General features: G+C 39.2%; 1 protein-coding gene across 1 annotated transcript in view; it reads left to right on the top strand.

Moving 5' to 3' along the window:
- The window catches only part of LOC149274819 (usherin-like), a 287860-nt gene that overhangs the window by 123019 nt on the left and 141065 nt on the right, over nucleotides 1–23776 (top strand). The window contains exons 30-33 of the mRNA XM_089505229.1: nucleotides 1492–1605; nucleotides 5093–5254; nucleotides 20771–20930; nucleotides 21724–21886. Of these exons, the coding sequence (XP_089361355.1) occupies nucleotides 1492–1605; nucleotides 5093–5254; nucleotides 20771–20930; nucleotides 21724–21886 (599 nt within the window). The remainder of the gene's footprint in view (nucleotides 1–1491; nucleotides 1606–5092; nucleotides 5255–20770; nucleotides 20931–21723; nucleotides 21887–23776) is intronic.

Here is a 23776-nt window from a genome sequence, read left to right as displayed (position 1 = left end):
TCTCCTCATCTGGATCTGGGGTTATCTTTACCTACTACATTAGTATTCCATCTAACCTACACCCTAAACTTATTTGCCTTTTCTTCTTCCCACCCTTACAAAGGCTGCCTCTTAACTTAACAGCAACTTAACAATAGGGCAGATGAAAGATAATGGGAGGAATTATTGTACCCTTTTCCTTTTTTTGAGTACACTTTAAGTAATACTTAAGTGCATAGAACCATAATATACTTGACTCATTAAACATGAAGTGTGTAAATGTTGAAAATATATACTGGGCCAGTATTTATCATAAAGAAGGGCACCTCAAAAGAACCAGACTGTCTATAGATGAATTGGGTTGTGCGTAAAAGGAATTGGGTCAACCTAACACAACCCTGCTGAGAATCAAAAGTAAATGATGAGCTGCAAAACGTGACGTCACAGACTTCTTAGTGATGTCTGCGTGACACGGGAAGGCAACCTTTTGACTTTGCCTCGAGGCATGGTTGACCCACATTTCATCTGTACCCTCGTCTGCTGTGGCCAGGTATACGCTCTGCCATTGTTACATGAAAATCAGCCCCGGACCAGCTGGATGGAGGGTATATTGTATTATGTTTAAGTGACTCACTCCTGCTCCCATCTGAATGCATTTCATTTTCATAAAATTATTAAGAAAATAAATCATTCCTAAGCAAAAGCTAGCTTAAAAGTACGACACAATGTGTGGGAGATACCGTGCTGAGATGGTATAACTACCTTGTGTCTTAGTAACATAGTAACATAGTTCATAAGGTTGAAAAAAGACCAGAGTCCATCAAGTTCAACCTATATACCTACTGTGTCCCTACTGTGTTGATCCAGAGGAAGGCAAAAAACCCTATGAAGCAGATGCCAATTGCCCCATACCAGGGGGAAAATTCCTTCCCGACTCCAAATATGGCAATCAGAATAAATCCCTGGATCAACGTTCTGTCCCTATTAATCTAATATCCATAACTGGTAATATTATTGCTTTCAAGAAACACGTCCAGTCTTGTTGCTGTGCTCGGTGTTGCCATAGTTTATGAGTTTAATTAAAATCGTTTCTGTTTCAGATAATGATTGTATTTTAACCTACCTATTAAATCGGTGATCATTACCACCTATTTGGTCTAATTGTTTAATAATACACCTAACTTTATGCCTACAAAATCTCTCACTTTGTGGAAGTCCACCTAGAAGAATCGATGCTGTTTTTAAGGGAAAGGGCGGTCACACCAAATATTGATTTGATTTAGATTTTTCTTTTGTACAGTCACTTTGCATTTTGTTAAATGGTAAAAATAAACTATTAACGTGTATTAACATGTCTATTTTTAAAGCCCTCCTTTTTCACACTTTTTTTTACAACCGCCTAAAACATTTATATATATATATATATATATATATATTTTCACCTAAAATCTGCATGTTTTTTATTGTAATTATTGTGGTAGTACATTTAATCTCTTTTTTCCCCCCCGTCAGGCACACTGAGAGGCTTGCAGCCGTCCACCAAGTACATTGTAACTCTCTCTGCATGCACTCAAGCCGGCTGCAGTGAGAACTCGCATGTCCTGCGCGTCTCCACTCTGGAAGAAGGTAAAGTCATTTCAGAGGTCTCGACTTCTACATTTCAGTCATGAATAATAAAACAGAAGAACTTAACGCTGCAAAGCCATTTGCTAAAAAACCCGAACCTAATTTGATGACAAAGTGCATTGCCAGACCATAATTGTTCCATTTTTTTGGGGGGTGCTAAAATGAATCAAACTCCATTCCCTTTAATGACATGCATCTTTAATAGCTGTAATTCAGATTAATGGGCTTTTTAATTGCTGTTACATTGTTCATGCAAGAGCCTTGTCATTAATACGAAGCGTCTGAAAGATTAATGAAAGATTCCTCATTTTACAATGCCCAAGAAGTAAATCTAGAGACAGTCTGACTAAAAAGAATTGATTCCACGGCACGGTATGAGACTGAGAATCAAACGGTGGATTTGTGTGGTTTCTTTTAGACGCTAAACAAAAGAACAGTCAACAATTCTGTAAAATAATACAATCCCCAAATATCTATCTTACAGGCCAGTGGGAAATCAGGCATGGAATGCCGATTAATTCTTTTGATTGCCCCAAAAGGCCGTATGTTTTGTGAAATGCCTGATGCTACTGATACACAGTATTAAAAACATGGGTTTTTTTTTCAGATTATTCTTTAACTTTCAGTTATTTAGCCTACTCTTTAAAATTTCTATAGCTAAAGGTGGCATTGGAAACATGATTTAATCTTGAAAATCTGAAAAAATAATGATTTAATAGTGAAAACATTTAACTGAAATAGTTTTTTTTTAGGAAATGTTAATGTCATATGACACAAAAGCAGGTACTGATAGGTTGTTGCCATAGACAGCAAAAAAACTGCTTCTCTTTCGGGTTTTTTTCTGTGAACAAACTTCCATAAGAAAAAATAAAATAAAACAGCAAATTTAAGATAACACAACACTCATGTATATATATAAATATATATATATATATATATATATATATATATATATACAGTATATGTCAATAGTCTGGATTTACCATGGAGACAAAGTTCCACTTTAAGTAAGCAATTAAAAGAAAATCATACCACACTGTTTAAAAATGAAAGATATATATATATATATATATATATGCTTCAGTATGAAATAATTGTTCTTCTTTATCTTCATAGGAAAATATAAAAAAATGTTAAAATTCATGAAACAATAAAATCTATTGCAGATGCAAAGAAATATTACAGGTTTAATATGCAAAAGGCTATTTCATATACATTGAAGCCAAACGTTATCAACAAATAACTTTATTTTTCTAATACTGCTTTCCATTAAAATCAATAACTCTCTCGAGGGAGGATTTATCACTCGCATTTTATCTTTTGTGTTAAAAATATATAAAGATACGGTCCTGAGTGTCTATTACAAAAATAAAGGAGAGATTAATGCAGAGGCACTTTCCAGTGGGCCATGTTTATGCAGAAATAGATTTTTTTTGTATTTGGATGAGACCACTGGGAGCATGTGTTTTCTTGCCTCTGCGAGGACTAGACACAAAGTCAATGATCCATTGTTCTGTTCTCAGTCCTTCTTGCTTACAGACAGAAAACACAGGGGTGATAGACCACGTACATTTTCATTGCTTACATATAACATTTATTTTTTTATATATAAATCATTTATAGGTTATATTAGGTTTCACTAAAAACATATTTTGTTGCATGTACAAGATCAAAGGTTTAACCCATTCCACTATTGTGTATTGACCATTGGCTCGTTGGGGGGGGTCCCTTGCAGTGATGTATCCTGGCTGACTAGGCCCAGACTTAGGCTGGCAGGTCCATGGGGCAAAAAAAAAGTTGCAGATCACCCTATTGGGGGAGATCTTTGATCCCTTAACCGTTCCACTGAGCTGTAGAAACCATCAAATTCTGTGCTTTTGCCACACAGACATCAATTACAGTTCTCACATGACCATTTATTAATGTATTTAATCAGAGCACAGAAATATGACATCATATCCTGGCATTTTGCTTTGTTACATCGCAGGGTGCTTGGATGGTCTTGGCCCCTCTTCTAACCACGCTCCCCAACAAAGGTGTCCCAGTTTAGAGCCAGCTGGCGACTTTAGGAGGTATGCCTTCACCATATACACAAAAGACATTATAACCATCATAAATACTAGACAATCCCCAAATATGTTATAAACACACGCGGTAAAATTTTACTTAAATAGCTGTTTTGTATCTCGTGAAGCTTTCTCTACATGCTCCTCTGAACCTTTAACAAAGGGCAGAAACGATACTTTCTAGAATCCTGGAAAAAAAAACATGTGAATAGCAAAGTCTCTTGGCCACCGTCCGAATCCCTCGAACTAGTCATCATTGCCAAGAGCTGGCATGTTGTACACCACCCCTTTCACCTCTTCTTTACATCTGTAAATGTTTTAACATTACAGTTGGGCTTCTCTCCAGTTAAATGTCAAGTATTTCACCGGCTACTTGTGATATTTACAATGATGTCAATAGGAGACATTATTCTTTTGAACATTTATTTGCAAAGTGCCATTTCTGTCTTTGGAGATTAATGCAGCGTTAAAGATTCACACAAGTTAATCGGGAAGATATGCGTATTTATAAAAAAAGGTTCTGTATGTGAATAATCAGTTCTAAAAAGGGGATACGTTATACTGACACGTGCCTTCCAACAATTCGAATAGCCAAAGAGGACATTTATTGTTTTGGGGTATTTGGCTAGCGCTATATATAACATATAGATATAATTATCTATTTATGTAACAGAGTAAGGCATTAAAAAATAAAAATGCATTTTATTCACACAATATTATTTAGAAACCATCTCCTGCTGGGGGACATTAGGGGAGGCAAGAGGGGCATGATCTGAATGACAAGCGAGTAGAGATCTGTGCTATGCCTACCGGGATCTATAGAGAGTTGGCATATTACTTCATATCCAGACACTTCCCAGGGAAGGCCACCTGAGCATCCCCTCTTCTGGGGGAGTGGCTATATGAGGGGGCGGGGCTATCCACATGTTGGGTTGGGACTACTTCTGTGTAGAGGAGGGTCAAAGCCAATACAGCTTTCAGAGGGCGGAGAATGGGAGAAAAGTGGGTGGGGAGTGGGTGTGACTAAACTTTACCCAGAGAAAGAGGAAATTGACCCGAAGATCTGGAGAATCAGAGCTTCACCCAGAGACTCCCGGTCAAACCCAGGGGATTCCCAGGAATGGACCCCAAACACGTGTAGATGCTAGATCTGTGTTGTACGGATTTAGTGGTGACTGAAGGGCGGTGTCTTTCTTTCTTCTCTGTAATATTATTGTTTACAGTTTTGCTTCTATAAAGGTCTTGTTAATAATCCCTTGAAAAAAATGTGAACTAATTTTTTTGTCTATTTATTTTTAATGGTTATAAATTATTAAATTTTTTACATGTGGATCTTTTCTTTAATAAATGCATAAATGAAGTGTATTTCTAATACTTCCATGGTACATTGAGGAAATTTTAAAAACACAACTTTCTTTCAGTTCCGGAAGACGTCCAGACACCAGTCGCAGAATCGTTTCCGGATTCATTAAATTTACATTGGCCATTGCCCAGGAAACCGAATGGCATCATAAGAAGATATATTTTATATATGGACGGATCACAAATTTACAAAGGAACTGAAAGGGAACACGACGTGACAGGTGAGTTCTCATTGATTAGATTCAATAAAATCATTTATTTAAATTCTAGTGCTTTGTCCCAGTTTTGTAAATTACTTTTAGATTAGCATTTATAGGTTATATGTTGTTTATTTGGTGCCTGTATATGTACGCTACCTGATCTTGATCTACCCCTGTTCCGGAAGGGATTATGCATTCGATTGTACTAGAAATAATGTTTCTCATGTTGTATAAGAAATACATTATTATACTGATGAAGACTCTAATGGCTTGAGGCCACTAAGCACTAGCTCATAAAAAAGTCATAAAAAGTCATAATAAAAGTTACAATTTACTAAACTTCTTTCTCTATTAGGGCTCTAATAACGGTATTTAAAGTCTCTGTAACTTGCCAATAGGTAAAATTGATAATTACTTGGTTTTTACTCACATCAATATAAAATGTAAAATCTTGGATGTCTAGGTTTTTTTTTCAAGCCCTTTCCTTTGTTGAAAGCAATCAACAAATGCATTCAGTAGGGCTTTGATATTTTACACCGTTAGTGATGTAAAACATGTACAAATTGCATAAATCTCTCTTTCCTGCTGTTAACAGGTCTGAGCTACTACTTCGGTGGGTCAGTTCTGACACTGAAAAATGAACGCATTTAAAAATTCTCCTGAAGGCCATTGAATTTTTAGTATAATAAATAGCGTATACTTTAACTCAAACTTTTTCATTCTTTATTCAAAGGTAATGAGTTTTTGTAACCATAGAAACCTTGTTGTACTTTTTTTTTTATTTTTTAGATGAATTCATAAGGGATGAGAGCATTTATTATTGAATATAAATGAACACATTATGTATTATAAGTAGCTGGTGAAGGAAAGATGCATGATAGATTAAAGACCAAAAAGGGGAAAAAATGGAAAAAAAAGTTATGAAGTACAATCATGACACGAGTTAGCAAAATGTTCCCCAGTCTTGGAATTTGAAGGTTTACATGTTGGGCACACGTTATATCTAATTTGTTTTAATGTGAATTAATATGGAATCTTCTCCAACAACAAATAAGAAAGGAAGACAATACATGGCTGGACTTCTATTGTATATTAATATTTTTCACTATTGCCCGTGTGGCAGGTTGGACTTCATTACATTTGTACTTTAAAGACTCTGTGGGTTCTTAACATCTCTAAGAAGTTATCGAATCTTCAGATTCTGACCTCAGAGCTGCGGACAGACATTTCTCCATAAAAAACCTAGTTTCACTGTGCAAAAGGGCAAAGGCCTTGGCTGATGTTGGGCTGAAGATAATTATAAAAGATATAAAGGCGTCTTTCATTAATGAGGAACAAAGTGTTTGAAAGTTGTTTGAACCAAGCTATCCCATGCCTTTTAGAACACCAAGCTGCTTGAAATTAAAATACAGCGGTGTGGTTAAGGTTGGAATAAGACTTAGGAGAATGTACTATGTCTTATATCAGCGATGACTGGGTGTTTAAAAATTTCATCCACGAAGAGAGGCATACAACAAGCAACACTGGAACCTGGTTGAAAGAGATAATTGCCTGGAGGAAAAATATGGCTGGGCATCTGTTCGCTGTACAGGACTTTCTCTGCATATGGTGTTTAACATCGCTCTGCAGCACCATCGAGCCGTCCCAAGGGCTCTGGGTGCAGGACGATGTCTCGTGGAGCATTTCAAGTGAGCTAACTGGCAGCTTGATGAAGCTTAATCAGCAGCAAATTTAAACACCCTAACATAGGCTGATACAACATGTGTGTGCCAGCTGGGATAGTACCTTCTTCATGGGTCATAGGTTGGGGAGTTACAGATGGCAGATAACCACCGAGCTGTCAAAGCCCAATGTAATGGCACGAGGCAAGAGGCTTATTTAGACCTTGAATCTAATCAATAGACTTAAAAGCAGAAATGTATTATTACTAATTGTTTTGTTATGTACTGGTATTTGGGTTTGGCATTGTCCAAAGCTTGATCCAGGCCAGCACCCCCCAATGCCTTAACTCCACAGCAGACAACCTTTCTACTAAAGGCTGGCGTATGCCATCACATCCCAGTGACCTGCCTGCATCAGAAGGACACAGATCCAGGTACAGCTCATTATGGACTCTACGCCCTCCTTTGTAGCGTAACTGGGTTTGTTGAGAAGATCAGAGATCTCCCTTGTAACACCCCATTAAATAGATGAGCTCTTTGGGAGCCTGTTGCCCAAGTTATTTTATTCTTTTACCGTGCCACACGCCAATAATGTGTAAAATATACAGTATGTCACACTATCTGCAGTGCCAACTCTGATGAAAGGGCTTATCAGAAAAAAAGCAAATGAATTGAGTGACCTTGTACCTGCATTTACGTCTTTTCTGTACAAGAGCTTATTTCAAAAGCTTAAATGTCTAGATGCAGGTGAGGTCATCCAGAATTCATGAATTTACTGATTCCCAACCCAAACCTGTGTTCCACAAGTGCCACGCTGCTCAATCCACTTACTCCTACTACTGCTAAGTCTACTGCTACCGCTAGTACTGCTGTCATCAGTAATGATAGAAGCTTGCCATTAGCAAGTATTTATTTGGCTATTGCCACAAATTCTTTAATATACAATTTTTTGTTTCCTCTTGAGAAGGTGAGTTGAAATTTGTGAGTTGAGTCATTTTTGTAAAACTTTGACCCTTCTTGCACCAAAAAACATGTTGAGTTATTTTTGGACTCTCTTATGTAAAAACAAACGCAACGTGATCTCAACTCAACCCACGGTTTAGTGAATGAGCTCCCAAGAGTAAAACTTCACATGGCTCACATCATAACGAAGAGCTTAATGAATCAGGCATGTTATTGTGGTTAAACATATTGGCTCCCAGGTTGGACAGAATAACCACTTTTCGATGAAAGTTGCCAGGTTTCTCTTTATATTTGCAACATGTCAGCTTATATCAAATAATGGAACGAATAAGCTAGAGAATATTCAATTATTCCAAATTTCATAACTTGCTGTCTTTTAAAAAAAAAAATCTCTGAAGTAGATATACATCAGCAATTCTAAAAATATATCAAAGTGCCAAAACATCTTGAAAATTTCAGATCACCAAAACATGATATTTTGCAAAAAAAACTGGTGCTGCCCTTAGAATACAGTATTCTTGGTGTCCAACTTGATATAACTAACAGTGACCTGCCTAGGTAATGCCATTAATTCTCCAAAGCAAGTCTGCAGAATCAGCATTAGTAGAAGGCCAGACAAGACTCGTACTTAGAAAAGTGTCCCCCCCCCCTGTCCTTTTACTCCCAACAGAAGGCTGTGCAGTCTATTCATTAGATTAAATAGCATAGATCAGGGGAAAAGGCATTATGCTTATTTCTAGCCAGCCTATTGTATCATTTTCTGCTGTGATGCATTAGTGTAGTTTTAAAATAAAATCTGCTTATTTAAAATCCTTTTAAATAGTGTTGCCGTGTTCCTGCTGTTACAATCTGCTTTAGGATAGCAGTTATCCTTGCTACAGTTTTCATTTAACCTTGCCACAGACACTAAGCCCGGAGCGATGCAGACTTTAAAGGGTTTTGATTATGAAGCAAAACCCTGCGGTGTCATTACGGTACAGAATCACAGCTGAACAAGCTCGGGACATCTTGGCCTTCCACTTGGAAGCAAATAATTCCGCGTGTCTTCCTAAATCTGCTTCATTTGGAATACCGTCCTCTCAGGCTATTACAGAGCTATGCACTTAACTACTCAACCACTAAAAGATAAGTGGTCCTTAAATTGGGATTCTAAAACCATAGCTAAACTATAACATCAGCCAAATAATAGTTTACTTAGAGTCATGGGAGGTGAACATGCCCCAGAACTTCACTGGGTTGGCTGCCCAGAGATTCCCTTCTACTAGTGCATGGGCGTGGCTAGACTTGCTCGGGGGCAGGGCTAGCCCGAGTTAGACATTAAAGGGGCAGAGAGTAGTATAAACAAGACGTTTGTAGGAACATCTAAATGCAAATAAAAACAGCGCCAATTTTAAGCTTTTGGAGAAAGCTGGTGGATTATATAATATCAACTATAAAATAATAAATAATTGTGACGGAAGCCTCCATCACTGGGGCCACTGGAGAAGCCTGACTGCCAGCCTCCTCCCTATTGACTATGGGCCCTGGGTTTGTAAAGACTTCTGTGGCTACCCCCAGCAGTATCATCTCATCATTGGCTGAGGGGATTATCTCCAGCAGACAGCCAGGATCTGCCACCAGGGAGTGACCACCATTCTTTGATGTTTAATGTTGTATAAATCAGTCTCCCCCCTATTGTATTGTTAATCCCGTTACTGCCCCTGTTGTCTCTGGGAGGCAGATTAAGGGGGCGGTTTGTGTCCCAATATCTTGTTTTATGTTAATGTGTGTTTTGCTGGATATATCCAGCTCTGTGTGTCTAAAATAAATCAGTCTTCGTTTGGTTTTACCCTACACTGAGTCTCGGCTAGTGACTGGGGAACCGGGGAAAGTGTGTTGTCCCAGGCTAAGGGAGCACAAGACAGCGGAGGCAGTCGGTCGGACTAGCCAGCTCCGTGACATTGGTGGCAAGCGGTGGGAATTGCTTCTTAGTCCGAGGGACACTTACTTTCTACCGGGATTAACCGACAGGACGGCAGACTTCGGTCGCCTTGACGAGGACATGGATGTGGTATCAGAATTCCAGGGGCTGCTGCGGGTCATCCTCTCCTGCTACACCACTGCTTTGCCTACAGAACAATACCAGAACCTGAGGCAAGTGGTTCGACGGTCAGTATGGCAGAGGGCTGTTATACGCCGGGGTCAGTGTCTTCCAAGCTCCGAACAAAAGATTAGAGACCAGCGGGAACTACGGATGTCATTCCTGGGACAGCAACCCCAGGAGCAATGGGTATCCGAATTGGACAAGCTGGTCCAACAGGAGGTAGAGCTGGAAGATCACTATAGGGCTCTGCAGTGGTATACAGAGCAAGCATATTGGGGAACTGCGAAAGATTGTTCTCCAGAGGGCTATGACTTTGGTGGCCCTGGATTATTATGGGATAGTCTTCAGGAGGATCCGGACTTCGGCAGCACAGCGGAGTGGCGGATTGAGGACATCCGGGATTTCAGGGAGTGGGACCTCCCAGATGCGCTAGGACTTAAAGGTGATTTAGACTTTTTAATTACGCAGGAGTGGGAACTGGAGAAGGCGTATAAAAAACTGTTCGAACGCGTTCAACAGAATGCCCCAGTGTCCAGGGATTGTGTGGATTTTGTGGATGTTATTGAGTGGTCACCTGAGGATGTTGACCCAGGCGGGGTGGATGGGACTGCGGTCTCCACCCCTGAGTCACAGGGATACTGGGCAGCTAATCCAGATCCGATACTGGAGCTGTGCGACTGTGCTCCACAACCAGATCCAGAGATTGTGGATCTAACTGATTTTACATCTGAGGATGTTAACCCAAGAGGGGTGGATAACACTGCAGTCTCCACACCGGGGGCCTCAGAATGCTGGGCAGTCTGCCCAGATCTCTTAGTCCCAGCTGAAGAGCTGGCAACAGGGCAGAGCGCTGCTGGCTTCTGCCCCACATCTGCAATGACTACAGGGATCCAGGGAGATGTGGCAGCCGGCCCTTCTCCCCAGCGGCAGCTCACATGTCCGGGAGCGGAGGAACTTGTTTTTCCTCCCCAGCGGCAGTGGGAGGAACCGAGAGATGTGACAGCAGGTCCATCTTCCCAGCGGCAGCTCACATGTCCGGGAGCAGAGGAACCGGCCCTCCCTCCCCAGCGGCAGGCCGACCCACAAGATTCCCTAACCCCAGCTGAAGTGCTGGCAACCAGGCAGAGCATCGCTGGCCTCTGCCCAGCACCTACCAAAGCTGCAGGAGTTCAGGGAGATACAGCGGCCGACCCGCCCCCCCAGCAGCAGAACCTAACTCCAGGACCGGATCAACCGGAACTCCCTCCTCAACGGCAACAGGAGCACCAGGGAGGGGATGCAGGAGGCATCCCTCCCCAGCGGTACCCGGGAGATGGCGCAGCCGGCCCATCTCCCCAGCAGCAGCAGGAGCATCAATTTTGGGAGGGAATTAATGGGCCAAATAAACTGACTGACTACGGAGTCAACCCGTTTGGGGTCTCATCCTATGTCAGTCCAATTCGAAGGGGGGAGAATTGTGACGGAAGCCTCCATCACTGGGGCCACTGGAGAAGCCTGACTGCCAGCCTCCTCCCTATTGACTATGGGCCCTGGGTTTGTAAAGACTTCTGTGGCTACCCCCAGCAGTATCATCTCATCATTGGCTGAGGGGATTATCTCCAGCAGACAGCCAGGATCTGTCACCAGGGAGTGACCACCATTCTTTGATGTTTAATGTTGTATAAATCAGTCTCCCCCCTATTGTATTGTTAATCCCGTTACTGCCCCTGTTGTCTCTGGGAGGCAGATTAAGGGGGCGGTTTGTGTCCCAATATCTTGTTTTATGTTAATGTGTGTTTTGCTGGATATATCCAGCTCTGTGTGTCTAAAATAAATCAGTCTTCGTTTGGTTTTACCCTACACTGAGTCTCGGCTAGTGACTGGGGAACCGGGGAAAGTGTGTTGTCCCAGGCTAAGGGAGCACAAGACAGCGGAGGCAGTCGGTCGGACTAGCCAGCTCCGTGACATTGGTGGCAAGCGGTGGGAATTGCTTCTTAGTCCGAGGGACACTTACTTTCTACCGGGATTAACCGACAGGACGGCAGACTTCGGTCGCCTTGACGAGGACATGGATGTGGTATCAGAATTCCAGGGGCTGCTGCGGGTCATCCTCTCCTGCTACACCACTGCTTTGCCTACAGAACAATACCAGAACCTGAGGCAAGTGGTTCGACGGTCAGTATGGCAGAGGGCTGTTATACGCCGGGGTCAGTGTCTTCCAAGCTCCGAACAAAAGATTAGAGACCAGCGGGAACTACGGATGTCATTCCTGGGACAGCAACCCCAGGAGCAATGGGTATCCGAATTGGACAAGCTGGTCCAACAGGAGGTAGAGCTGGAAGATCACTATAGGGCTCTGCAGTGGTATACAGAGCAAGCATATTGGGGAACTGCGAAAGATTGTTCTCCAGAGGGCTATGACTTTGGTGGCCCTGGATTATTATGGGATAGTCTTCAGGAGGATCCGGACTTCGGCAGCACAGCGGAGTGGCGGATTGAGGACATCCGGGATTTCAGGGAGTGGGACCTCCCAGATGCGCTAGGACTTAAAGGTGATTTAGACTTTTTAATTACGCAGGAGTGGGAACTGGAGAAGGCGTATAAAAAACTGTTCGAACGCGTTCAACAGAATGCCCCAGTGTCCAGGGATTGTGTGGATTTTGTGGATGTTATTGAGTGGTCACCTGAGGATGTTGACCCAGGCGGGGTGGATGGGACTGCGGTCTCCACCCCTGAGTCACAGGGATACTGGGCAGCTAATCCAGATCCGATACTGGAGCTGTGCGACTGTGCTCCACAACCAGATCCAGAGATTGTGGATCTAACTGATTTTACATCTGAGGATGTTAACCCAAGAGGGGTGGATAACACTGCAGTCTCCACACCGGGGGCCTCAGAATGCTGGGCAGTCTGCCCAGATCTCTTAGTCCCAGCTGAAGAGCTGGCAACAGGGCAGAGCGCTGCTGGCTTCTGCCCCACATCTGCAATGACTACAGGGATCCAGGGAGATGTGGCAGCCGGCCCTTCTCCCCAGCGGCAGCTCACATGTCCGGGAGCGGAGGAACTTGTTTTTCCTCCCCAGCGGCAGTGGGAGGAACCGAGAGATGTGACAGCAGGTCCATCTTCCCAGCGGCAGCTCACATGTCCGGGAGCAGAGGAACCGGCCCTCCCTCCCCAGCGGCAGGCCGACCCACAAGATTCCCTAACCCCAGCTGAAGTGCTGGCAACCAGGCAGAGCATCGCTGGCCTCTGCCCAGCACCTACCAAAGCTGCAGGAGTTCAGGGAGATACAGCGGCCGACCCGCCCCCCCCAGCAGCAGAACCTAACTCCAGGACCGGATCAACCGGAACTCCCTCCTCAACGGCAACAGGAGCACCAGGGAGGGGATGCAGGAGGCATCCCTCCCCAGCGGTACCCGGGAGATGGCGCAGCCGGCCCATCTCCCCAGCAGCAGCAGGAGCATCAATTTTGGGAGGGAATTAATGGGCCAAATAAACTGACTGACTACGGAGTCAACCCGTTTGGGGTCTCATCCTATGTCAGTCCAATTCGAAGGGGGGAGAATTGTGACGGAAGCCTCCATCACTGGGGCCACTGGAGAAGCCTGACTGCCAGCCTCCTCCCTATTGACTATGGGCCCTGGGTTTGTAAAGACTTCTGTGGCTACCCCCAGCAGTATCATCTCATCATTGGCTGAGGGGATTATCTCCAGCAGACAGCCAGGATCTGTCACCAGGGAGTGACCACCATTCTTTGATGTTTAATGTTGTATAAATCAGTCTCCCCCCTATTGTATTGTTAATCCCGTTACTGCCCCTGTTGTCTCTGGGAGGCAGATTAAGGGGGCGGTTTGTGTCCCAATATCTTGTTTTATGTTAATGTGTGTTTTGCTGGATATATCCAGCTCTGTGTGTCTAAAATAAATCAGTCTTCGTTTGGTTTTACCCTACACTGAGTCTCGGCTAGTGACTGGGGAACCGGGGAAAGTGTGTTGTCCCAGGCTAAGGGAGCACAAGACAGCGGAGGCAGTCGGTCGGACTAGCCAGCTCCGTGACAATAATCATAACAGTAAAAATAATATTAATAACAGAGTATTTAATGCCCATAGAATGTTATGACAGATGTAGCTTTTTAGCACAACTAAATTGCATATACCACAGTAACAAGTAACATGGAAAGACGTAAAATCCAATGCAAAGCCTATCCTTACTATTACCCACGAAGACAATGTAATGAATTAGATGGAGTAATTGAAAAGCTAGAAGGACACAAATGGTTTTTTAATTTTCTAATATGAAAATTAATCATCGGACAAACGTTCTTGAGTTTATGCCATAAGCGGGAGAAGAATCATTTCCGTTTTAACCAATCATTTTTGAAAATTGAGATCAATGAAATTCTTCCAACCAAAGCAAGAAATCAATGAGAAAATAGCACATCGTTCACGGCTACCCTGGGAATTATTATTCTACTGGCAGTAATCGGTACGATATCTATGGACCTTAATATAATGTTTCACAGGCAATGCCGGTAGATCCAAATCTAATGTAACTAAGAGTGATCGGTTGGATTTAGTTTTTTTGGCAGTAAATTTTATTTTGTTTTAGGCAATTAATGCTATCACATAAATGGTCAGGGTATTAGAACCTTTGACAATCTGATCAGGAAGGCATCATGGATTACATAGTCATATGTTAATATCGCTATATACTTAAAAAGGCGTGGAATTATTGGAATTCCTCGATTTAGAAACCGTAAATAACGTGCATTTAACGGCCACCTAAATTGGTGTAATAAATATTTAAATGAAACATTAATTTATCATTCATATCTTTCATATCTTAATAATGCAAGTCTTTTTTCTCTATTTATTGTATCTTAAAATATGTTATATTTGTATATATATATATATATATATTCTTATTGATTTAAAAACTGAGCCACGCTGACCAAAGGAAGTGAAAGTCGGCACAGCAGTGGCAGCAAAGAAAGCAGAAATGGGGAGCGGTAGAGTAAGTTTCCATGGGGAAAGAAAAACATCTGAAGGATCAGTACTAATAATCATCAACCTTGGAAGAAGGGTTTAATGTTTTTTGGAGCCAATGAGGGCCTACAGATAAAGTCATAGTTGTTGCGTATGAGGTGGATGAACCCTTAAGTACTTTTGCTGTGCACGAAGCGATGCTGATTAAATGGGTGTTATGAGTTTCATTTTAAAAACATAAACCAGTAGAGAAGACCTAAGGTTGAGGACAGACACTGCTCTACTTTGAACATAATTTTTAATTTAGATTAAAAAAACACCCACAAGTCTATCAAGTCCAACTTTACTGATCCAGAAGAAGGCAAAAGCCCCAATCGTGCCTAAAAAAATGGAAGAAAAATCTTTCCTGACTCCAAAGAAATTATATCTCTTACTGGATCGAAAAGCTAAAACTAATCCCATTCTTATGACCCGTTATATTCCTGTATATTCCCGTATAATCCAGCCCATAATTAAAGGCATCTATTGAATCTGACAACAGATGGTCTGAAAGTAGTGCAGTCCACATATTTACTGCACTTACTGTAAAGAACACTTTTCAATGCTTTCCTGCAATATGGTTCTCCCTTCTGATCTTGTGATTAATTTTATTCTTTTTAAAAAATACTTTTTTTTTTTTAGTAATAATTTTTGCTTAAACAAGGTCATCGTTTATTTATTTTTTTAATTCACAAATTATAAACAGTCCCTTCACCCTTCAACTTCAAATCCTCCATTCCTCCGGTTAACTTAAATGATATGTCTTATTCTCTAACCAATAACTTTTCCTTTGAGCCACCAACAAAACTCAATCTTGCATCTTGTAACGTATAGATTTGCTTTCCGCGTGGAACACTGAGAAGTGTCTTGCTAAATTCTAGATAAGCTATATCTACAGCTCCATTCTTTTTCATCCATCCATTACACAGTCAAATAAATCAATTATATTTGCTCGACATGATCTTATTTACAAAAATCTATGCAGCCATAGATCTTACAATTAAGCTCAAATTACTCATTTTGAGGGTTTTTTTTCTTTACTTTTAATGTATTATAACTTTTAACAAATTATTAAATAATAGCCAGGGTTAAGTACCAGCCGGCATCTGTTTTACAACACTTTTTATTAAAGGGACACTCCAGTACACCTATGCAGCCCCACCGATAAAGAATAAATATAAAAATGCTTTGTAAGTATCTTGTTGAGTTTATTTACATCGTTTATATATCTAGAAAATAAAAAAGAAAGGAAAAAAACAGCATTTCCCGGTATAAAGTACTGCGCTGCATTCATAACGTGCCAAAAAAAGAAAGTGGCTTGCTTGCTTTAAGGAATGATGATCGTAGTCTGCTACTTCTGTCAGTCTGACTTTGTTTAAAGGGCCTTCACAGCTTTAAGCATTATTAAATACAATTATTAAACCTACATGTAGCTTGTGCTGGTTGTTTTTCAAAGGACTAAACATAGAACTTGAAATATAGAAACACAGAATTGAAATCACGTCTTCTCCATCTTCTCTCCTCCAAACTATACATATCGAGATCCTTTAGCCTATTGTTTATTACCCTACTGACTTCCTGGTGTGTAGTCGGCAGAGTCTTTACATGGTTACATATTTAATTAGACATATAGTCCATCAAGTTCATCCATTCCACAAACCCATATTGTTTGATCCAGAAGAAGGCAAAAAAAACCCAATGAGACAATAATGTCATCTCAAAGAGGAAAAAACTCCTTCTTTACTCCAAGGCAGTCGGACCGGACTCACCCTGGATCAACATTACTTTATCTACTTTTACCTCTGTATGCGTTTCATAACTAAAAATAGATACTTTTTTATTTGGGGTTTTTTTGGAAGCTGTTCTACAATTGCCCACAGTAAAGTTGAGATTTGTGGCAAATGTAATAAAACTAGTCACCAAGCATCTAATCAGTTGACTGTCCTGAAGGTCTTTTGCTTCCGATCACAACAGAGCTGTGAAGCGAAGCAAATCAGCGCTTATGGGAGCTCAACAAAAGGGGCATTTGCCCTAGTGGCAAGGGACCCCCACCTGCTGCTTACTGGCTACCGTGTCATTTATATACTTGCCTGCATTTCAGAGCAAGAACCCAGGGCTTGTTGTGCGGGTTATGTGGGGGGGGGTCTTTTCTCCATTTCTGGGGTAGAATCAGTTTTGGCAGAGGGTCGCAGTTAGTAAGAGCGGAAGCTGCATGGGTCAGTTATTATGTCAGGATCAGAAAGCTAGCAATCAGCTGTCATAGTAGCGGAGATACCTTGTGCAGAAAGGAAGAGTATATATATATACATACGCGGGAAGTTTGAAAAGTTTCTGCACTTTTATATATATATATTTTACATTTAAAAAGTGTGGAAACACTAATATAATGCATATATATTATGCCTTTGGGTATCTGTGTATATCTGTTTACCACCCAAGGAAAAAAAGTAGTATTTTTTCTTTCAATGACCAATGTTTCATTTTTACTGCCTTTTTATACTTTTTTATTTTATACATATATTTTAAGTATGCTGAACTGTGGGATTTGAGAAAATGATCGATCTGTTATAGAGCTATCCGTTACATCAATCGCATCCATTTATAAATGAAATATTTTTTATTATATTTAGATTTATAGTCCTTTTAATAGCTCATTTTCCAATAACAGCATCCCTAGCTCATAGACATACCTGGGAATTCACAGGGTTTGCCCCCCCGAGTCTCAGGGTTATTGCCCCAATCTCAGGGTGACGGGGCAGATTCTCCGGGTCACACAGTCTGTGGCTGACTCCTTCCTATTCTCCCCCACTGTGATCACATCTAAGACTCCCAATGGGTTCTTTTGCAAGCACTATGTTATGGATGATGTCCATTAAAAGCGTTATCTTTGAATGGTTTAGAACCATTTGGTTTACACATTTGGTAAGTCGCTACATAGAATCTTCATGATATATATATATATATATATATATATATATATATATATATATTTATATATATATTTCAGTACGTACAGATAAAAATATTTCCCACTTAATTATGCAGGTTAAGCTCCTTTAAACACTTGAATGTCAAATTTGAAATGATTTTTTTACAATGATTGTAGTTAGGATGTTAATCAATAGAAAGTGCTAATCAAGGTGATTAGATTAACCTCTTACTTAGTTTCCTGCATGTACCATGGATTATCAGAGTTCTGAATGTATGAATGAATTTAGAAGCTATCCGGTGTTATTTACATGCGGTAGAATTTTTTTTTTTTACATATTAAAATTGCAACAAAAACATAAATATCTATAAATCCCTTCAATGGAAAGTACAAAGATAAGAATGCAAGTTTTGTTACTTTTTTTTAAATAGGTCTTTTGGAAAATGGCCATGTTTATCGTACACACACACAATAATGAGCTAATATAATATGATATATAATATATATAATATAATATAAATATATAATATAATATAATGAGCTAATATTTGTATATAACAGTCAATTTCTATATGTAAAATGGGCCACATATATGTCATTTTTTAATCCTAAAGTGTCATATCACATTCTAGCGAGCGCATCTTCAAAGAAGCTTACAAACTTTGTTAAACAACAAGACATTTTTAGAAATACATAAAAAAATGAACATTGCGGTATACAGTAATAATATAGTAAAAATAAGGCTATTTTTCTTACTTTTAACCCTCTCCATTTCACAGGATGGGGATGAGGGGAAGTATAGGTAGCCTTTATCCCCCCGCAATTTGATTTATTACCCCCATCGCGCACATGGTTGGGGAAGAGCGGAATGATCATTGATCCACCTTGGTTAATAGGGGACTCTGGGGATATACACGAGGAGAGTGACGTTTAGTGTGTGCAAGTGTGAGTTAGCAATAGGGAATTTGAGAGTTGGATTCCAGTCCAACTACTTTTGTTGCATTTGTTTGGAAACTCAGACGCTCTTCTAGATTGTAAGCCGTTTGAGTAGGGCCCTCCTCAACTCTTATTTCTGTAAATCAAATTGTTTCACCTGCGAGGCATCCTTTATTTATATCCTTTTAACCAGAAAAAGAGGTGTTTTTTCATATAGTTTATAGGGTTTTTTTGAGTTTTTATCTTTATTTGTTATTATTATTCTTATTACTCTTATTATTATTATGTTTTCTCCTGATATTTATTGTGTTTTTTATATTCTATATTTTATATAATACTATAGTATATTGCGGTGATCTTTACAATATATGAAGCACCTTAACTTATGTATATTGGTGCTTATGCACTAACAATATCACAAAAGCATTAATATATTGTATTTATTTCTGTTATATACATCCATACCTTTATAAAGTAATAATAATAATTATAATAATTTTATGGGATACACCTCCCAAATAGGCTCTAAGAATGCAAGATATCCTTACCTTAAAAAATTATTTTACTTGTAGCTATCTGCTACACAAATTACCCGTTACCACCGAAATTAAGGGTAACTTTATATCCGCATAGTACCAGTTTAAATATATTAGGCTAAGTAGACTTATTTAAATCAAAATGACCAGGCTCCGTAGAATGCGTGTATTAATTCATATTTGGCCACTTGTTGGGTTTTCCAATTTTTTTTTTAATTATATGCACAATAAAAAAATGTATATATGCTTATTGAATAGTTTCGGGCATTTGTTTCATCGCCAAGACTTTAATTTGGTTAAATAGAACTTTTCAAGGTTAAACAAACGACCCATTGTGTTTTTTAAACTCTGAAAGTGTGGGATTTATTATGAAATGTGGCATTAATCTGCATATGTACATGCTAGTTTTCTATTACAATAATATTTGTTTATTCATTTTCACGCCATGCTCGAATTCCATTCAGAAAGTAATCCCTTATGCATGGTAAATAATTATACTTTTCCAACAGGCCGATACATCATAGCCAACGAATTCAGTTTAAATTCTTTATGAAAGCGAAGTTTCAAAGTCTCTCGGTGGTGGTTTCTATAAATGATTGCAGATTTGATTTAATGTTTGTTTGTGAAAAAAGAAACATTTCATACCGTACGTTATATTTTTACTATATACAAAGTTATATTATCTTAAAATCTAAATAGTTAGACAATAATTTCCCTTTAAGGGGCGCATATACACTACCTTTCAAAAGTTTGGGGTCACTGAGCTGTTTTCGTGGAAAACAAGAACATTTCTAGCTGTGACATAATTGCAAAAGGGTTTTCTAAGCATCAATTAGCCTTTTACACTTAAACTTGGATCAGCGAACACAACGTGCCATTGGAACACAGGAGTGATGGGAGTGATAAAGGGCCATTGGGACACAGGAGTGATGGGAGTGATAAAGGGCCATTGGAACACAGGAGTGATGGGAGTGATAAAGGGCCATTGGAACACAGGAGTGATGGGAGTAATAAAGGGCCATTGGAACACAGGAATGATGGGAGTGAGAAAGGGCCTCTGTACGCCTATGAAGAGATTCCATTAAAAATCAGCCGTTTCCAGCTACAATAGTCATTTACAACATTAACCCCGTCTGTGCTGGATTTCTTGTCCATTTCATGTTATTTTAATGGACAAAATTAGCTTTTCTTTCAAAATCAAGGACATTTCTAAGTGATCCCAAACATTTGAATGTTAGTCTGCATGTAAAGAAAAAAATACAACAAACAGTGTAATAAAACTTGAAAAGATGAGCAGTATATAGGGTTATGTATGCTCTCACAAATGTATTTAATTAAAACATTGTATGTCCACGATTCTGTATTATTATAGCATTAGTTGGAAAATGATGTCATGACGTGACCTCATATTGCATTTTTCTTTCAGCACTGGGGACCTTTACTGCCCATCACTTTGTTCTGAGCGCTTGCACGCTTGCTGGTTGTGCAAACAGTACCCAGGTCACGTTATACACCGCGCAGAGTCCGCCAGATCGCGTGGCTGCCCCAAACGTGACCATTCTGGATCCCACAAGTATATATGTGCAGTAGGTCAATTTCATTTTTGTTGCTTATTCATTTATCTACATTACATTACTAACTAATAAGAACATGTATAAATATTAAGAAAAAAGGTAAAAAGCTGCCGTAGTTATGTACTTAGAAATAATAAGCATAAAGGAAGCCTAAAAATTTACTTTGGGAGTATATTTATGTATTTAATGTAGAATTATTTTAATGTAGAAGGGCTACTAAGGCATTCACTAAACAAAATGTTCATAGCAGAGTTGCAGTAAGGTAATTATGCTTTTATGAAGGTTTTTTTAGCAGGTTATTTAAAAATATATAATTTTGTTGGTGAATTAAAATGTTTCATTTTTCTGATTAGAGTGTATTTACTAAGGACAAACATCAAGCAAATTGCTAAATGCGATGCTGGGGGACATATCGTTCGCCTCCCGTGTTCAAGTTGTTATGTTATATACTACTCGTCTACCCATTGTACAGCGCTACGGAATATGACGGCGCTATATAAAACATTAAATAATAATATATTGGTGTGTTTCTAAATATGGGCCAATGACTTTAAGATGGAACAAAATTTGCCCTGTGAAATACCCTACATTCACAACAAGTAGACGGTATTGACAGAATGGATTAGATCGTCCTGTCTTTCACGGAAGATATACTGTAATGATTTCCTAAAATATAAAGAATATATAAAGAATTTCCAAACGTCAAATAATAAAATGATTATATTTATTAATTTCTTTAAAAAATATTTGCATTTTAACAAATGGTGTGATAGAATAAAATGGAGGAATGTTGTCTTTTTGACAGGTGGAATGAACCAGAGGCAGTCAATGGAGTTCTTGAACGCTATGTGATACACATCTCAAAAGATAATGGCAGTTGGGATGTTGCCTACAACAGCACGGAACTTTTTTTAGACTGCACCATTCGACGGCTCTCACCCGGCTCTACATATTTTATAAGACTAAGTGTAAGTATTTAATACATTTAAATACAGTGACAGTGGGGTTCACTCAACAAGCTAACAGGATTTACACAGAAGAATTGTTAATTTATGTAGGTTTTACTCATCACTGGGTAGTGTTTATTAGCTTGGGGAACGCTGCAGGTGGGGGGCTAGTTAACACCCCCCCCACGCGCGGAATACACGATCACTGGATTCAATGGCTGTACTTTTCCGCCACTGATTGGCTGCCACATGCAGCCAATCAGTGGCAAGAAACGTCAAACCATGGCTGGGGAGGGTAGATGCGGCAGCAGGACTGCAAAGTCTGGGTCAGGTTAGACCTTTCATTTAATTTGGTTTTGGAAGAAAGCATGTTAAAGTACCCACAGAGCATTACTCTAACTCACATAGTACTTAACCCCTTAATGACAAAGCCTGTACATGTACGTGCTCAAAATGCTTTGTTTTCAATTGGTTTAGGGACCGCCCATTGTCCTTAAGGGGTTAAGTATGGTCGGGGACACTAAACTTTCCCTTTAACTTTCAAATAAAAGTTTAACCCATTAATGACAAAGCCCGTACATGTACAGGCTCAAAAATGCATTGTTTTAAATGGGTTTAGGGACAGCCAATTGTCCTTAATAAAAGGACAACAATCTTTGAAAACTCTTTATTATTTTTATATATGAAACATTATTCTTAAGTTACTAAATTGAGCATGGTGTAGACATTATGAGTATGGGATGCAAACTAAAATTACAAACCATTACTTTTATATTAAACTAACGCAGTAACTATGCTACAAACAAAACTTTTCTATAACTAAGAAATGCCCCAAAATAAGAAGCTAAATAAATACATGTAAAATATGAAAGTTTGTTTTTTTCCCCCAGACTTCTCACTTAACTTGGAATTCTATGTATGGATATTTGTTTTGATGAATACCATATGAAATATTCTTCCCTTGATTATGAATAAATTAACATTGATGTGGATAGCATGCATACATTATTGTATTTTAAATACACTCGGAATATCTAAATATATTCGTAGTTATTATCACTTGAACACTAAATTGTAAAAAACGGTGTCAGGCAATTAAAAATTAGGCAAAAAAAAAAATCAATATGTTGCATTCTTTCATCTGCATATCCTGTGTAACTAATCTTTAGATTGCAAAGGTAATGTTGGGTATGAATCAGTCCAGCATTTTACTTTATGTCGGTGTCTAAAAATATATCGCATGGTGTCTAGTAAAAAAAAAATCATTAATTTAAATGCAGTTGGGCCATTTAGAAATCACGGTGTTGTCTTTATTCAAAATAAATTTAAATTTAAGAAATATTCTGTAGTATGAAGAAAATGATCTCAAAGAACACTTTAACAAAGTGCTCTCTGCTTAAATATTTCTAATCCCTGGCAATCGTGGAGTAAAAAAACCCAAGGTTCTGTTAAATAAGGTGTCATTTTTTAAAATGGTTACTTTAATTTATTTTAATAATAAAATGTAAATAATATTTTAAATATAATACTTAAAAAAAAATCAGTGACTTTTATAGCCATATATTGTTTTATAGATCTCATGATCAGTGATCCAGGTCTCTTTACAGTATGCGTTCAAGATCATTTAAGGAGGACGCAGGGGATAAGTCTGGTGGATTTACAGCGGATCTCCTAACATTTCTTAATACCAGTATCGGATTTTTAAAAAAAGGTTATGCTGCTTTCCTTTTCTAAAAAGTTCTAGTTTTAGAATAATATATATAATATATATTATATATATAATATTTTCAGGCTGCTGCATATTAGCTATTAGTATGTGTTCTGTCTCTATGAGCCCGATCTACTGGACATCAATACTTTTTATCATACTGCCAGTGGGATACAATAGAATGGCTCTATGGATGAACGGAC

The sequence above is a fragment of the Sceloporus occidentalis genome, unplaced genomic scaffold (genome assembly GCF_023333645.1).
Source record: "Sceloporus occidentalis isolate IW3139 unplaced genomic scaffold, rSceOcc1.0.p SCAF_319, whole genome shotgun sequence".
NCBI lineage: Eukaryota > Metazoa > Chordata > Lepidosauria > Squamata > Phrynosomatidae > Sceloporus > Sceloporus occidentalis.
The sequence above is the reverse complement of the archived record's forward strand: the minus strand, read 5'-3'. Positions and strand labels throughout refer to the sequence as shown.